Source organism: Antechinus flavipes, chromosome 4 (genome assembly GCF_016432865.1).
Source record: "Antechinus flavipes isolate AdamAnt ecotype Samford, QLD, Australia chromosome 4, AdamAnt_v2, whole genome shotgun sequence".
NCBI classification, from domain to species: domain Eukaryota; kingdom Metazoa; phylum Chordata; class Mammalia; order Dasyuromorphia; family Dasyuridae; genus Antechinus; species Antechinus flavipes.
Window position 1 is genome coordinate 106,519,314 of NC_067401.1, and position 18,477 is coordinate 106,537,790.

General features: G+C 32.1%; 1 protein-coding gene across 1 annotated transcript; it reads left to right on the forward strand.

The window, feature by feature from the left end:
• The first annotated feature begins 16,959 nt into the window (after window positions 1-16,959).
• Window positions 16,960-17,907, forward strand: LOC127558684 (olfactory receptor 6K3-like). The gene has a single exon (XM_051991925.1). The coding sequence runs from the start codon at window positions 16,960-16,962 to the stop codon at window positions 17,905-17,907; it is 948 nt and encodes a 315-aa protein (XP_051847885.1).
• The last annotated feature ends 570 nt before the right edge of the window (window positions 17,908-18,477 follow it).

Genomic DNA, 18,477 nt, shown 5'->3' on the forward strand with positions numbered 1-18,477 from the left:
ATGTCTTATTTCAATAAAATAACAAAATATCAGAATGTAGAAGAGATAGCCAAAGCAATGTTGAGAAGCCAATTTATTGTCTTGAAAACATTTATTAGTGAGAGTTAAAAAGATAAGCACAAATTGAGTTTTATTTAAACACATTTTAAAATGAATAAATTCATTTAAAACAACTAACATTAAATAAACACACATTATTACATTTGAAATATAACTGAATTGAAAATAAAATCAAAATCTTATTTTAAAAATCAAGAAAATGGGTAGACATTTTAATAAATAAAGGAAAAGGAAAAATCATATCACTAAAACTAGAAATTAACAGAGATCCTTTTAAATGAAAAAAAAAAAACCTTCCAATTAAAATAATATAAAATATTTGTCAAAATGAAAAACTAAAAATTTCTAGATATTTACACAATATACAATGTTTACATAATAAATCCTATCATAATTAATGTAAAGCTAAAACAAAAAGCTGATGAGTTGGAATTTGAACTACCAGATATCAAAACATTATGTGAAATTGTAATTATTATAACACTTTAAGATTTTTAAAATAGATTCATTAAAAATGAGAGAAAAAACTTGAATTCGAGTGAAAATCAAATGGATTAATGTTTGAAAGATCAAAAATTTTAAAGACATCAAAAAGATTGAGAAAGAAAAATTCAAATAGATATAGAAAGATGACAGGTAGCTAGAAATAGAAAAATGAATAATTGCAAACTATGATAAGTAAATAAGAGATTAGAATTGTACAAAAGAAATAACACATGAGAGGAATTTAGAAATTGAATATGGGCAAATGTGTAATTAAAAACAAGTGAAAACTGCAGAACCAATATGACAACATACAAATAAAATAAATCATGTAAATGATTATTTATAACTTACCCTAAAAAACTTTGGATTTTGGTCAATTTTGATGAATAATTCTTGGTCCTGAAGAACTGATAAGAAAATACCTATCTTTTTTTCTTTCAGATAAGAAATGAGGACTAAGGATACAGAATGTGATATTCCCTGTTGGACATAGTCATTGTGTTCATCCATTTTGCTTTGCTTTGCAAAAGGAAATATGTATTGGTCTGTAGAATGAGCTTAAGGGGTAAAGATCATGATTCAAATCAAAAGCAAAAAAAAAAAAAATAGAAAAAAATACTCCTTATACCATAACATTCCAAATGATAATATGAGCATTAACATAAATATAAAATCCATACTTTGGAAAAAATGAAATGTTTTTCTCAATTGTAGAAAGAAAACGAATTTCTATCTATTGAACAAATGGAAGAAATTGCACAAAAGTAATGTATATTAACATTTTAATTAAATTTTAAATTAAAATTAAAAAAATAAAAAAAATTAGCAAAAGAGTTATGATAAATATATATGCTGACATTCAGAATCTATAAAATCTAAAATAATATATTATAAAGTTGTAATTATCTAAACTGTCTGGAATGATATGAAAAAAGAAAAGGTTTAAAATCATAAAACTAATTCCCCAATTGGACAATTTTAAATGCTGTGAAAAAACTTTTAAAGTAAGAGAAATAAATAAGTAATAATATGGAAAAATATTCAAATATTTTAACAATCATAGAAATAAAAAGAAAAAACATTTTGAGGTACCAGGTGATACCCTAAACTAAAGAAAAAAGATAAGTAAAATGATAAAATACACAATTGGTAGGTTTGGGGGAATAGATACATTATTAAGCTATTATTGGGTGCTTTTTTAAAAACAATTTGACAAAAAACTAAGAATTATAAAAGTGACCAAACTCTTTGTGTTGGTGATTCTTCCTACTGAGAATTTTCTTAAACATATTTAAAAAAAAAATCTCAGGGACAGCTAGGTAATGCAGAGAACCAGCCCAGAAGTCAGTGGGATATGAGTTCAAATCTGATCTCAGACACTTAACACTTCCTAGCTGTGTGACCCTGGGCAAGTCATTTAACCCCAACTGCCTCAGCAAACAAACAAACAAGCAAACCCTCTCTGTCCAAGGATATTCCTTGTAGCTTGTGTGAATGAGCAAACAAAATAAAATCTAACAACTGGAAATACTAGGTTATGATTGGACATATAGAGCCATATAGAAAAGCTTAGACAAAGACAATGAAAATAAAATCAGAACATAAGTAATGTAAATGTGAATGTAAGAAATAGCAATGAAATCTGATCAATAAGTGAGATTCAGAAAGAGATACAGAGGGAAAAAGAAACGGATCTTTTAGTTATTATTTTGTTTATTTTTTATGCAATATTCTTTCCTTCTAACAAATAAAAATAGTTTTGAATATAGTTTTCTGTTTAATAGTACTTATTTTTTTTGAATGTTTGATTTTGTATATATAACAAAAATAATTTTAAAGCATTGTCAAAAACTATTTCTAGTGACTTTCACAAGAGGAAAATGTGGCCAATTTATTTCATGTTGATACAGATTTTTCTTCCCAAGTAACTCTTGTGCTGAGCTCTATCATGAATTCTGGGAAGTATGGATCATCAAGGTTCAAGAAGAAGGGGACTTGGTTCTGCTTTGGAGAAGCTTATAATCACCACATAAACAATAAGAAAATTATCACATTTAAATATTGTACATAATAATTCTTTTTACGTAGCCTAAAGTCACACTAAGTAAATATAAGTAAAATAAATAGAAAAAAATTTAGAACTTATAGTTCTTTTATCTCAGTTGAAGGAATAACTATCCAATCCACCTTTGCCCTCAATGCCCCAGTTTTTGTCTCTGGTACCAGCATTTCTACATTCTCCTAAATTTGCAATTTTTTGAGGAAAGTTCATTTATCATGCCTGGGGCAACTTTCTCAAAACTACAACTGGTTGGAGAAAGTAGTTTGAAAGGAGCCAGAAAGTAACTGTGTGGAGAGAGAAGAGAAAACATCCTTGGGGCAATAATTTCAGTGGATAGAAACTCTGAATCACAGTGACACCATTGGAATAAAGAAGTAGAAATTTTATTATTTCTTATCTTAACTAATTATTCTTACTAGTAGTGTCAGCAGGATAATAATGATTTTTTAAAAGGTGGGACTTTGTTTCAAAGAGAAGCTTGTGATTAGTAAAAATACTATGCAAACTCCTTACATCAATGCAGCTTTCCCATGCACATAGTTTATCCAAGATGGTTTAGTTTATTTCTTTTATCCCAGTCTTTTTGTGTTTGTTAATATCATTTGTTCAATCTTACATGTTTGTAACTTTGGAAGAGAGTTCTGACCAATGTATCATACAATTACATATCAAAATCTGGCCAATAAACGTTCTTGATTTTGCACTTTGTAGACACTTAATAAATGTTTGACTCAAAAGTGAACCTAGGTATTCTTGGCTCACAAATCAGCTGTCTATCCAATTTGCCATGATGTCTCTTGTATATGTATGTAGATAGAGAGACATAACAAACAAACAAAAAAACAACCAAAAAAAAAAAAAATACAGGTAGCATACCCAAGAAATATTTGAGGCCAGACTTGAACTGAGTTAGATGCATCAGTATTAATTCTTCATATGAATAATGAATGCTCACATATATTTAGACTATCAAAGAAGGATGTATGGAGGGAATTAAGATAAGGAATTGAAAAGAGAGAAAGGATAAATTCAGAGGCCAGGAAAGAATTCTTTGTGACAGAAGTGAAAAAGCTTCACTGAAAGCTTTTTTCCCCTCTCTATGTTTTCCTTTCTCCCACCTCTAACTATTCTATTCTAACTAACTATTCTAGGAATCCGTATTAGAAAGTGATAATGAATTAAATGGAGGAGCATTGCTGGGAAGTAAAAACAACAACAACAACAATAAAAACGAGAAGTCATCTATGAAGGAGTATAAGAAAACTGAACTAGCACTCCCAAGACTGGAGCACATTTCATCTGTGGCATTGTACATGATATAAACAGTTGGTTGATGAGGAAAATCAATCCCTATAATATCAGGCCAGTGAGTTATTTCCAAGAGTCTTGAGCTACTATTTTGTTGTTGTTGTTGTTGTTGTTGTTGTTGTTTTTTCTGGAGCATTCTATTATGAATCAGGAGATCTGGGTCCCGGTCCCTCTCTTGCCATTAACTTTCTATTTGAAATTGAATGGTTCAGAAACTTTCTGGACTTCAATTTCCTATTTTGTAAAACAAAACAGTGCAATATAATCTATAAAATATCTTTCATCCTCAATAGTCTCAGATTCCCCAAAATGGTTTGAAATGTTCCAAGAGCTTACTGTCCAGGATCAATAATTTTCAGAGGGAATCCAATTTGATAGAAAACATGATAGTTTGGGATGAGCACAGAGACCTAAGGATTATGAAAACATAAGAAATCTGAAGAGAAGTTCAAGCATCCTCTCTGGGTCAATGTCCTTATGATCGTGGTATTTTGGAAGAGAAATGTTTATCTAAAGACCAAGAACCCATGTTCTAATTCTCTCTGATGCTTACTATTGTGTGATCTTAGAAAAATCTCTTTAATACCCTCAGCATCCATTTCTTCATTCGTAGATGAACTCCCATCATGCTCTCTATGATCCTATGATTCTGTGAGCATGAGGATTATATTACTCTCAACTCCCCAGTCCCCAAGACTTACCTCTACTTGTTGCCAAAAGAATTCCTCTCTTAGGATCCCAACTTTTCCAGTGTTCCTCCTCTTTACTAGGCACTTTATAGAGAGACTTTTACAGATATTCATTAAGAGACAACAGGAATGGGCAGGTTTTCTTTCCTGGGAGTTTCTTCTCAAGAGACTCAGGATCTAGAAGAAGCAGCAGATTCTCACTCCATATTCCCCATTGGAATTAATTAGGGGAAAGAACACACTTGCAATTAGAAAAGTTCTAACTCCAATTCATATCTCATTAAAGGTATGGCTTTTTGGTCTATTAATGGAATACATATGACATCTAAGCAAAGAAGACATCGAAACAAATGATCACAGGAACCTAGTATCTGATAAACTCAAAGACCCTAACTTTGGAAATAAAAACTCACCATTTGACAAAAACTGCTGGGAAACCTAGAAAACAAGAAGATACAAGCTATAGATAGACAAAATTCTTACATTATGTACCAGGATAAGGTTGGAATGATTTAGACAAATGTCTAACTGCATTTTTTAGATACATGATTTAGACAAAAAGGAAGGGAGGGAGGGAGAATGATTTGAAATCAAAATCTCATAATAATTTGACATTTAACTTGGGAAAAATAAAATACTAGGAAAAAATATGTGAATAGATTTGGAGAACAACCTTACTATTCCTCTTCTGGGACAAAGAAATTAATAAATACTAGAATTTTCTAATATCAGAAAAGTATCCTGGAGTCATTTCCTTGTTGGGAATATGTGCTTAGTAATAAAGATGTCTTCCACAGAGGTTCCAAAAAGGAGAGATCTAAAAAACAGACAAAAACTCTGTCCTCAGGAAGATTAAAAATACATGTCTAATGTTAAAAATAAACACAAAATTTACTTGATAATTTTATTATATATTTTAAAAAGAGAAAGTTATATATAATCAATTGTCAATTTCACATATAATCATCTTTTTATTGTATCATATTATAGAAATATTCTTCAATTTCTTCAATATTTTCTTCAATAAATTAAAAAAATAATAATTATTTTAAAAAGCATGATTCTTACCCAGAGAAAATACTATATTGTGATCCACACTAAGTGCCCACAGTCCTCTCACTGAATGTAGATGGCTCTCTTCATTACAAGGCCATTGGAACTGGCCTGAATCATCTCATTTTTGGGAAGAGCCATGTCCATCCGAATCAATCATCATATAATGTTGCTTTTGCATTGTACAATGATTTCCTGGTTCCATTCACTTTACTTAGCATCAATTCATGTAAGTCTTGCCAGGCCTCTATGAGATCATCCTACTGAACATTTCTTATAGAAAAATCATATTGTATGTATAGTCATTATACTATAACTTATTCAGTTATGCTCGAACTGATGGGCATCCACTCAGTTTCCAGTTTCTTGCCAATACAAAAAGAGCTGCTACAAACTTTTTGCACATGTGGGTCCTTTCCCCTCCTTTATGATCTCTTTGGGATATAGGTTCAGTAGAGATATTGCTGGAGGGTATACCCAGTTTGATAGCCCTTTGAGAATAGTTCCAAATTGCTCTCCAAAATGGTTGCATCAGTTCACAACTCCACCAACAATGTATTAGTAACCCAGTTTTCCCACATCCCCTCCCACATTCATCATTATCTTTTCTGGTCTTCTTACTCAATCTGAGAGTGGGACCTCAGAGTTATCTTAATTTGTATTTCTCTGATCAATAATAATGGTGACAGTGGACAACCTTGTTTCATCCCTTATCTTATTGGCTATGGTTCTAGTTTATCCTCATTACATATGATGCTTGCGGGTGGTTTTAAATAGATGCTACTGATCATTTTATGGAAAACTCCATTTATTCCTATACTCTAGTGTTTTTTAACAGGAGTGTGTGTTATATATTTTCAAATTCTTTTTCTGCATCTAATGAAATAATCTTATGATTATTGGTTATTGAGATAATCACATGTTTTCTTGTTAGTTTGGTTACTGATATGACCAAATACAATTTATATCAGGAATGCAGGGCTAATTCAATATTAGGAAAAAATATTAGCATAATTGTCTATATCAGTAACCAAGTTTCTTTTTTCTGTTTTGATCCCACCTGGTTTAGTTATTAGCACCATATTTGTGTCATAAAAATAATTTGGTATGATTTGTTCTATTTCTATTTTTCCAAATAGTTTCTATAGTATTGGAATTAGTTGTTCTTTATCAAGAACATGTTAGATTTTACATGTGAATCCATGTGGCCCTGGAGATATTTTTTAGCGAGCTGATTAATAGTTTGTTCATTTTTTTTTCTAAAATCAGACTATTTAAATCATTTCGTTCTTCTGTAATTCTGGGCAATCTATATTTTTGTAAGTATTCATCTATTTCACTTAGATTATCAGATTTATTGATATATATTTAAGCAAAATAGCTCCTATATTATTGCTCTAATTTCCTCTTTATTGTTGGAAAATTCTCCTTTTTCATTTTTGATATTAAAATTTGATTTTCTTCTTTCCTTTTTTATAATCAAATTAACTAAAAGTTTATTCATAGAACCAACTCTTGGTTTTATTTATTAATTCAGGAGTTTTCTTGCTTTCAATTTTATTAATCATACCTTTTATTTTCATAATTTCAAATTTGGCATTTAATTGAGGGTTTCCAATTTATTCTTTTTCTAGATTTTTCAGATACATAGATTGTATGCCCAATTCATTGACTTTCTCTTTATCTATTTTATGCAAGTAAGCATCTAGAGATATAAAACTTCCCTTAAGAACTTCTTTGGTTGTATCCTATAAATGTTTATATGTTGAATCATTATTGTTCTTCTTTTGAATGAAATTATTGTGTCTATGAGTTATTGTTTCACCATTCATTCTTTAGGATTAGATTATTTAATGTAGAGACCGATTATAGAATAAGTCCATGTAAAGGAAGAGTCCAATCCAGATATAACTTGAGACCTGTCCTCTGTAAAGGCAAACAATTCAAAGCATTGGCTCAGCACCTCCCTAACAATGAATAAAAGACATACTTGAGACAAATGTAGGATGGAGAATGCATGTGACAGAAACAAGGCATCACAATTGTGTTATTTATGACTCTGTTTTGATAAATATATTGGTATGATAATTTCTGCTATTTATAACTCTTTTGATAAATATTTTGGTATTGATAAACATCCTATTTACAATTCTGTTAGTATTTATAAGCATCAGAAGTATGCTATTTATAATTCTGTTTTAATAAGTACCTTGGTATTAATAGTTAAGGTAGAAACTGAAATGTGAAAGCATGGTTTAGGCATTAACCCTGGAATGTATATGACTTCAGCTGGAGGTAGCTGGTGTTAATATAACATTGGTTTAAAAAGTATATAAACCCTGGCTCTCAGATTAATAAATGTAAATTGGAAAGCATATCTTCCAACTGGCCTCAGATATTCAATTTAGATTTACACTCTTGGCATTTCTTAGAGCTAGACTCTGGCAATTTAGTTTCCAATTTTTTTTTTTTTTTTTGGTATATTTCCCTATGGTGTTTTACTACATGTGATTTTTATTGCATCATGATCTTTAAAAAAATGTATTTACTATTTCTACCTTTCTGTATTTGATTTTGTGTAGTTTCTTTCCTTATCTCTTTTAATTAGATTTATTTTTTTTCTTTGATTTTATCTAAAATCAGGATTGCTGCCCCTGCTTTTTTTTTTTTTATTTCCACTGAAGGATAATAGATTCTGCTCCAGCCTCTTACTTTACTCTATATGTATCACTCTGATTTAAATATATTTCTTGTAAACAACATATTGTAGGATTCTGGCTTTTAATCCAGTGTGTTACCAGCTTCCATTTTATGGGAGAATTCGTCCCATTCACATTCACAGTTAAAATGACTAATTCTGTATTTCCCCCTCTTATTTTCCCCAACTTATACTTTTCTCTTTCCTTTCTCACTTTCCCTCTAACTTACAATTTTCCTTCTGACCACTACATCCATCAAACAGCTCTCTCCTTTTATAGCTCCTCCCCCTTTGTTATACCTTTCCCTTTCTTCTTCTGTTTTCCCTTCTATTAGCCTCCTCCTTTCCTTTCTCCTTTCACATCCTACTTTCCTATAAAGTGAGATAAGTTTCTCTGTGAATCTAAATATGGCTGATATTCTCTCTTTGAGCCAAATCTGATGAGAGTAAGATTCACACAATGCTCACTCTTCCTTTCTTTTCTTCAATTGTAATACATCTTTTTTGACTTTTCAAGAAATGTTTTTTATTCCATTTTACCCCCATTTTTTGCTTCTTCCAATAAAATCTTCTTTTCAGCTCTAGTTTCTTTTTTACATCATCACAATAAAGTTAAATTTTACTTGTACCCTCTAAGTATAACAGATATAGTTCTCAATGGTTAAAGACAACATCTTCCCATATAGGGATGTGAATTTTTTAACTTTTGAAAGACAGTTTTATTTTTCTTTTCTTTTTATCTTTTTTTTTTTTTGCTTCACTTGAGTTTTGTATTTGAATATCAAATTTTCTGTTCAGCTCTAGTCTTTTCATCAGAAATAAATGAGATTTACCTGTTCATTGAATGTCCAACTTTTTCTCTGAAAGATAATGCTTAATTTTGCTGGATAGTTGATTCTTGGCTGCAATCCAAGTTTCTTTGTCTTTTGATATATCAGATTCCAGGCCCTTTGGTCATTTAAAGTGGAAGCTGTTAGGTCCTGTGTAATCTTTATTTTGGCTCCTCAATATTTGAATTATTTGTTTCTGGCTGCTTGCAATATTTTCTTCTTGATTTGATAATTCTGAAATTGGCTATGATATTCCTTGGAGTTTTTATTTTGGGATCTCTTTTGGAAGGTGATTGGTTAATTCTTTCAATAGAATCTCTGGTACTAGGATATCAGGATATTTTTCCTTGATGATTTCTTGAAAGATGATGTCTAGGCTCTTTTTTTTTTTATCATGGTTTTTAGGTAGTCCAATAATTCTTAGATTCTCTCTGTCTTTTAGATCAGTTGTTTTTCCAATAAAGTATTTTATATTTTTTTTCTTTTTTCTTGATTTTGTTTGACTAATGCTTGATGTCTCCTTGAATCATTCACTTCCATTTGTTGAATTCTAATTTTTAGTGAATTATTTTCTTCAGTTAGCTTTTTAATCTTCTTTTGCATTTGGTCAAATGAACTTTTAAATTTGTTGTTTATTGGGTTTTTTCCCATTTCACAAATTCTGTTTTTCAACAAATTGATTTCATTTTCAAATACATTTTGTCATGAGTCATATGCTTTTCATCATCTATTTTGTAATTATTTATAGGATTTTTCCATTTCACTAAATATATTTTGAGAAGTTTTCTTCAGATGATTTCTGTGTTTCCTTTTCCAAACTCTCATGCAAAGTTCTCATTTCATTTCCCCATTTTTCTTCTTAACATCCTTTTTGATTTTTTCCAAGAGAGCCTTGTGTGATGGGGACCAACTCATATCAACCTTTGGGGCTTCATCTACAACCCCAAAGCACCTAAGGTTAGAAGAAATGCAGAAAGGCATTTTGCATTTAGTGTCCTCATGATTTGAGAAGGATTCTGTCCTTCTCTGTTACCATAAAAACTGTCTATGATTAGAGCTATTTTTCCTTTTTTTCCTGATTTTTTAAAGTTTGATGTTTACTGTTAGGGAAAATGGGAGATTGTTCCAAGCTTCCTCTACAGGCAACAGCAGCTTTATATTGCCCTGAGCTGGTGCTCTGGCTTCCTTCCTGTGCTGGGTGGGTGTGGCCAAGTCCTGAGTTTTTCTAGGGTTCAGAAGCTCATTATTTGCCTTTTGTATTTGCTTTGGATGTCTCACAGCTAATATGCTAATCCACTGGCTTCTGAACTAGGACATACTAGACAACACTGCATTTTGGCTAAGAGGCTCCTCGTAGATTCCCCATGTACAGACATCACACCACATTGGGTCCCTGAGCTGCTCCTATGCTCAGCTGCCTCCCTCCTTTCCCCTGTGCCTGATTGAAACACACCTTTTCTGAAATACTTCCAAAATATCTTCTGTTCCAATTATTATTCAATAATTACAATTATTAAAATTTTGATTCTGCTATTCAACAGCAAAGACAAAGATAAGAGAACTCTTTGAGCCTGTTTCATCATCTGAAAAATAGAAACACATGTAACCAAACGGTTGTGAAGAACGTAGTTTCCAAACTGTTGTATTTTCCTCTCTATTCTACAATTCTGCTGAGTATACTTAAAGTCCATTTCTTAACAGACACATTGATGGAAAACGCTGAAGTAGGGGATTTGAAGACATGTGCTTCTGAGTTTTAGGTTTTCTGTGTGGAAAGGGTATTTTCAAAATTGAATAAGAGAAAATAATAATAAATGGGAAAAAAACTAATTCACTGTTGGTGGAATTGTAAACTGATATATTTTGGAGCTCAAAAAGTTATAAAGATGCCTATATCCTTTGACCTAGTAATACCATCATTAGATGTGTTCCCCAAGATAATTAGGGGGGAAATAAAAAGAACTTATATGTTCTAACATATTTATAGCATCTCTCTTTGTCATGACAAATAACTAGAAATTACAGTGATGCCTATTAATTGGAGAGTGGTTGTATAAGTTGTTTTATATAATTGTGATGGAATACTAGTGTTATGAGAATGAAGAGGTACATGATCTTCGAAAAAATATGGATAGACTTGAATGAAATAATGAAATTCAAAATAAGCAGAATCAAGAGAATATTGTTTCAAGTAACAAAAATATCATTTTCCCCAAATTTAAAAGAATTTTATCTTTTCCAAGTATATGTAAAGATTGTTTTTCAACATTTATTTCCATAATAACCTTAAAACAACAAGCAATCTGCTTAACACTCCCTAGCTGTGTGACCCTGAGCAAGTCATTTAACTCCATTTGCCTGAGCAAAAACAAAACAAAACCAACAAACAAACAAACAAACAAAAAAACAAGCAACCTGATCCAAATTATATATATATATATATATATATATATATATACATATATATATATATATATATATATATATACACACACACAATATTTAACATGTTTCCTTATCAGTCATGTTGTGAAAGAAAAATGAGAACAAATGAAAAAATTATAAGAAAAAAAGTGAAAATAGTATATTTGGTAATCATTCAGGTTTCACAGTTCTCCTCTGTTTTTTGGGATTGTCTTAGATCATTGCATTGCTCAGAAGATTCAAGTCTATCAAAATTTTATACAATGTATTCTGTATAAAATATTCTCCCGGCTCTGCTCACTTCACTCAACATCAGTTCATGTAAGTTGTTTTTTGTTTTTTTTTTTTAAATCTTCCTTTTGCTCATCTCTATATATTTTAGAAATGATACCTTTATCAAAGACACTGGTAGTAAAAATTATTTCCCATCTTTCTTCATTTCTTCTAATCTTAGGTGCTTTGACTTTGTGTAATTTTTTTTAAAAATTTAGCATAATCAAATTTATCCACTTTACATTTCTAAAAACGCTATCTAGCTCCGGTTTAGCAGTATTTTTTTTCTCTTTTCCATAGATCTGACAGAAACACTATCCCTTACTTTCTTAATTTCTTATGTTATCTCCCTTTATTTCTAAATTATACTATTTTGAATTTATCTTGGTTAAAGTGTGTTAGATGTTGCTCAATGCCTAGTTTCTGCCATTCTATTGTCCAGTTTTGCAAGCAGTTTTGTCAAATAGTGAGTTCTTTTTCCTAGAAGCTGGAGATTTGGGGTTTATCAAGCAGTAGATTACTATAGTTATTGACTGCTGTGTTGTGTGTACCTAACCTATTCCACTGATCCACCACTATTTCTTAGCCAATATCAAATAGTTTTGATGGTTGTCACTGTAGGGTTTTGGATCTAGTAGGGTTGGATCCCTTTTCTTTGAATCTTTTTTTCATTATTTTCTTGATATTCTTGGCCTTTTGTTCTTCCTCATGAATTTTATTATTTTTTTCTAACTCTATAAAACTATTTTTGGTAGCTTAATTAGTGTAACATTGAAAAAGCAAATAAATCTAGGTGGAATTATGATTTTTATTACATTAACTTGACCTACCCATGAACAATTGTTATTTTCCTATTTTTTTAGATCTGACTTTATTTTTGTGAAGTATTTTATAATTGTGTTCATATAGTTCCTGGGCTTGTGTTGGCAAACAAACTTGCAAGTATTTTGTATTGTCTATAGTTATTTTAAATGCAATTTTTCTTTCTGTCTCAGACTTTGGGGCTTTATTAATAACACACACACTTGCATATGATTTATATGGATTTATTTTACTTCCTGAAACTTTAGTAAAGTTGTTAACATTTTCAAGTAGCTTTTTACTTGATTCTCTACATATACCATCATATCATTTGCAAATAGTGATGATTTCTCCATAACAATCCCTCAGATCTCTCCCATTTTAGAGATGAGAAAATGTAAATTTGGAGAATTTAAATAATTTGACCAGGGTCATGCAAAAGTAGTAAAAGACAAGATTCAAAACCAGATCTCCTGATTCTATAGATTTTTTTTTTCTCTTCTGGTATTACTATTAAATTAAAACAGCTTTTTCATCACCCATACATAACTAAATCATAAAAACCAGAAAGTATTCCTTTGTGTCTGATTACATACATATTTCAGAGTCTTTTGAGTTTGCTGTAATCTGGGAATCTAATGAAGAAAAATGGTGGGGAACATTTCCTTAATAAAGCTCATGAGAATAGATGTTTTTTCTTCACAACTCTAGTCACTATGGGGAGAAAACCACAGTAGAGACCATTCTCTTGACCCTGATATTCTCTGAGGAAACTTTGGGGCTTCCTATAACTACCCTTTCAACTTGTAAAAGAGACAATGAGACAATAGAGACACATGAGAAGAGGGTTAGTCCACCAAATTTGGCAAAGGTGAGTGTAAAATGTAAGGTAGACTGTTTATAGAATGGCTCCCAAGTTGGGGGTGAGAGGATATGTCTGCTGTCCTATGGAAAAGAAACTCACACAACTGAGATCTTTTTGAAGGTAAAGGACATGAATGGATTTCAGAAGAACCAGTTTAGATTATGTGGGTAGATAAAGGGCTAGGAGAAATGTATATCACACAACTGTTTGAGAACTAAGAGAACAAAGGTAATTACAGGAATACAGAAATTCTGACAAGCCATAAACTCATAAAGCTGGGAGTACCTTAGGGATTATTTTTTCTGAGATCTTCATATTTTACTGGAAGAAAATGAGTCTCAGAAAGAAAAAAATGTTGAGTTCAGAGTCACATAACAATTAACAGAGGCAGAATGCTAACCCATTGACCTCTAGATCCAGTACTCTTTCCTCTATACCTCTCTGCCTAGAATTTAGAGTTCTTAGTATGTTGGAACTGGATAATTTTATTTATTTATTTTTATTATACCTTTTTATATACAAAGCATATGCATGGGTAATTTTTCAATATTGACGCTTACAAAAACTTCTATTTCAACTTTTGCCTCCTTCCCTCCATGTCCTCCCCTAGATAGCAGGCAGTTCCGTTCATGTTAAATATATTAAAGTAGATGTTAAATGCAATATATGTATACAGCAATATATATATACATATTTATTCAGTTATCTTGTTGCACAAGAAAGATTGGATGCAGAAAAAGGGTAAAAATAACCTGAGAAGAAAAAAACAAAAATGCAAGCAAACAATAACAGAAAGAGTGGAAATGTTATATTGTGGTCCATACTCATTTCCCAGTGTTCTTTCTCTGGGTGTAGCTAGTTCTATTCATTACAAATCAATTGGAACTGATTTAGATCCTCTCATTGTTGAAGAGAGCCACATGCATCAGAATTGATTATCATATAGTATTGTTGTTGAAGTGTATAATGATCTCCTGGTTCTGCTCATTTCACTCAGCATCTGTTCATATATGTCTCTCCAAGCCTTTCTGAATTCATTCTGCTGGTCAGTTCTTACAGAACAATAATATCCCGTAACATTTATATATCACAATTTATTCAGCCATTCTCCAATTGATAGGCATCCATTCAATTTCAAGTTTATAGCCACTACAAAAAGGGCTATCACAAACATTTTTACACACATGGGTCCTTTCCCCTTCTTTAATATCTCTTTGGGATATGAGCCCAATAGTAACATTGCTGGGTCAAAAGGTATGCACAGTTTGATAACTTTTTGAGTTTAGTTCCAATTTGCTCACCAGAATGTTTGGATGTGGAATTGGATAATTTTTATTTTTTCCCTATATATATTATGATGTCTTAGTGTTTTATGGGTTTAGTAACAACAACAACAATAATAATAATAATTTAAATTCATATAATACCTACCATGTGCCAATTATTCTGCTAAGAACTTTACAAATGTTTTCTCATTTAATCCTTAAAACAACCATGAGAGGTAGGAGCTAATATTATACCCATTTTACAGATGAAGGAAACTGAGGCAAACAGAGATTAAGTAGATTGGCCAAGTTCACAGAACCTTTCTGAGGCCAGATTTAAACTCAGGTTTTCCTGACTTCAAGCCTGGCCATCCATCCACTATGCCACCTACAAGAGAGTATTTTATTGAATAGATTCCCATCAAGATCTGATTTTTATTGTTGTCTGTTTGCTTTTTATCCAAGTCAATAAAGGTCACCGATAAATAGATAATCTATCCCACGGAAAGTCATTTTGATGCATGGATTTTAAGTCCCCTCTTTCCTCCCTAACAACCTTCCTCCAAAACCAAATTTTTCTCCAAAATTTTGAATTTCACAACATTTCTTAGTGAGAATGTTCTTTGAGATAATTTAGTACAGCCTATACATGAATAGGGATAATCTTCACAATGTCTTTAATAAGTGTTTAATAAACATTTGCTTCAATGAAGTAAGATGGGGAACCCCCACCTATTTCACTTTCACATAACCCAAATTGTCAGAACATTTTCCCCATTTGTGCTTCTTTTTAACCTTATACCCACTACTCTAATTCTGCCTTTTGGAGCCACACAGAACAAGCTTAATCCCACCTGCTCATAATGAATCTTCAAACACATTAAGAAAGTTTTTTCTGCTCTTTCTAAGTCCTCTCTTCTCCATTCTAATGCCTTTGCAGTTTTTAGAGAATTTTTTTGGAAAAATTGGAGAATTCCTTCAACTCTTCCCCATATGACCATTTGCCATTGTGTTTGCCATCCAGAATCTTTTGGATTCTCTATAGCTACAAGGTCTTCCTAAAATGTGATGTTCAGCTAAAGTGTGAACATGTCAGTATATTATGTACCTGTCATTGCCTTCATTCTACACAGTTGCATCTGTTGTAAAATTTTCTTTAGCTTATTTGATTGATTGATTATTGATTATATTGATATTGAAGCAATATCATATTGCTCACTTTGAGTCTGCAATTTACTAAAATCTTCAGATTTTATCTTTATCATATAAATCATTTTCTAGTCATATGCCTTCTCTCATTATTTAGGACCATAGGATCCAGATCCATTGCAGGAGGGATCATAGAGAGGGCCTTTAATCACTTCTTTTTATAGTTGAGAGAATTGAAATCCAGTAATGCCAATTGACTTGCACAAGATTGTACAAATTGTTTAAAGCTATATTTTGAAATCTGACCTTTTGACTTCAAATACAACACTCATTTTATCATACCACATTAACTTCAAACTTGTGTGATTGCTTTTTTGGTAGACAAGTGTAGGACTTTATATTTATCCCTATTAATTTTTATTGTATGTAATTCATCCCAATTGTTCTAATCTCTAGAGAATTTTTTTCAATTCTAATGTGTGTTGTTTTTACTGCCTTTGTAGATATTATCAAATTTGGTTAAGTTTATTTAGTTAGGTCCTAAATGTTGCCCTCTAAATCTCTCCTTTTTTAACTCTTCAGCTTTCATACATACATGATGCTTAATTCCCAAACTCTGCTACAAACTTTTTTTACCTCTAATCCTCGGTGACTCAGTCACCTGCCATCTATGCTGTTTCATAATTCACAAAACTCTCATCAGAAAGAACATGGATAGATAACATGTATTTTTGATATTCCTGAATTTAACATTTATTTTGGTAGAAAATGGTTCTCAGCCTTTTAAACTAAATTTGGAGTCTTTTAATTATTAGCAGTTCCATAAATGCATTGAACAGGGAAGATAATTTTAGCTTTTGTTCTAAAAATAAAAACAGAATCAAATAACTGGGCATCTCTCTCTCTCTCTCTCTCTCTCTCTCTCTCTCTCTCTCTCTCTCTCTCTTTCTCTCTCTCTCTCTCTTTTCTTTCTCCATAGGTGACTCTTTTGAGAATATGGAAAGAAAAAACCAGACAAGAATATCTGAGTTTTTCTTCTCTGGGTTCCCCCAATTCCAAGATGGTGGGGTTTTGTTCTTCATCCCTTTGCTCCTTATGTATATGTTTGTTGTCATTGGGAATCTCATGATTTTCATTGCTATCAGGCTGGATGCTCGACTCCACAACCCCATGTATAATTTCATTGGCATCTTCTCCTTCCTAGAGATCTGGTACACCACAGCCACCATTCCCAAAATGCTCTCTAACTTGATCAGTGACCAGAAGACCATCTCCTTCACTGGTTGTCTCCTACAGATGTACTTTTTCCATTCTCTTGGAAATTCTGAGGGCATCTTACTGACCACAATGGCCATTGATAGGTATATTGCTATCTGCAATCCACTCCGCTATCCCACCATCATGACGCCTAAGTTGTGTAGTCAGCTGATCACAGGTTCCTGCATCTTTGGATTTCTTGTGCTGCTCCCTGAGATCATTTGGATCTCCACCTTACCCTTCTGTGGCTCCAACCAGATCCATCAACTCTTCTGTGACTTTGCACCTGTGTTAAACTTGGTCTGCACAGACACTTCCACAATTCTTGTTGAGGATGTGGTCCATGCTATTGCCATTCTAATTGCTGTGCTGATCATCACCCTCTCCTACATCCGGATCATTGCTGTAATTCTGAGTATCCCCTCAGTTGAAGGCCGCCACAAAGCTTTCTCTACATGTGCCTCTCATCTCACTGTCTTCATCATGTTCTATGGTAGTGTATCACTCATGTATCTACGCTTCTCAGCCATTTTCCCACCATTCTTGGATAGGACCATTGCTCTCATGTTTGCTGTTCTTGCTCCCTTTTTTAATCCTTTTATCTACAGCCTAAGGAATAAAGACATGAAAGAGGCCATCAGGAAACTGATTTGCTCTCAGAAGTCATTCAACATGTCAGGGAGTTAATTCTGAATAATAGCCACCTATTCAAAGGGAACCTCTTCCCCCAAAACTGAGGTATATATCTTTTAAATTTATTCCCTGAAATAACATTATCTTTTTTTCTGATCAATGACTTCTCTCTTTTACTTTGAATCTTGGCTCTGTGATTTGGAGGCTGGGAGGATGATGAGAAACATTCTAAGAATTGGACAGCTAGTTAGAGGAAAATTACTTTTTTCTAAATTTTAGGCATATTTGTGGATTCTCTGTCCTTTGGAAACTCCAGATATTTCATTGTTGTACTCTGTACAGCCTCCTGATTAAATAGCAATTAATATAATATATTGAGTTTTCAAAGGCTTTTTCTTTAACTCTTTCTATATATTGGCACAACACTCCTATATTGCAAAGAAAGTAGGGATGGTCCTCCTATTGTAAATGAGAAATAGGATCAGAAGGAGTTGAGAATTTTCCCAGTGTGTTCCTGTTGGTGTCATAATAAGAATTCAGATTCCCTAATTCTCTGTTAAGTGACCTATCCAATTCACCTTGCTGTGCCAGAAGTTCTGGACACATTTGTAAGTTCTACTTATA

Bases quoted from the DNA above. Each gene is read 5' to 3' on its own strand.
- LOC127558684 (XM_051991925.1), top strand. From the start codon at position 16,960: ATGGAAAGAAAAAACCAGACAAGAATATCTGAGTTTTTCTTCTCTGGG.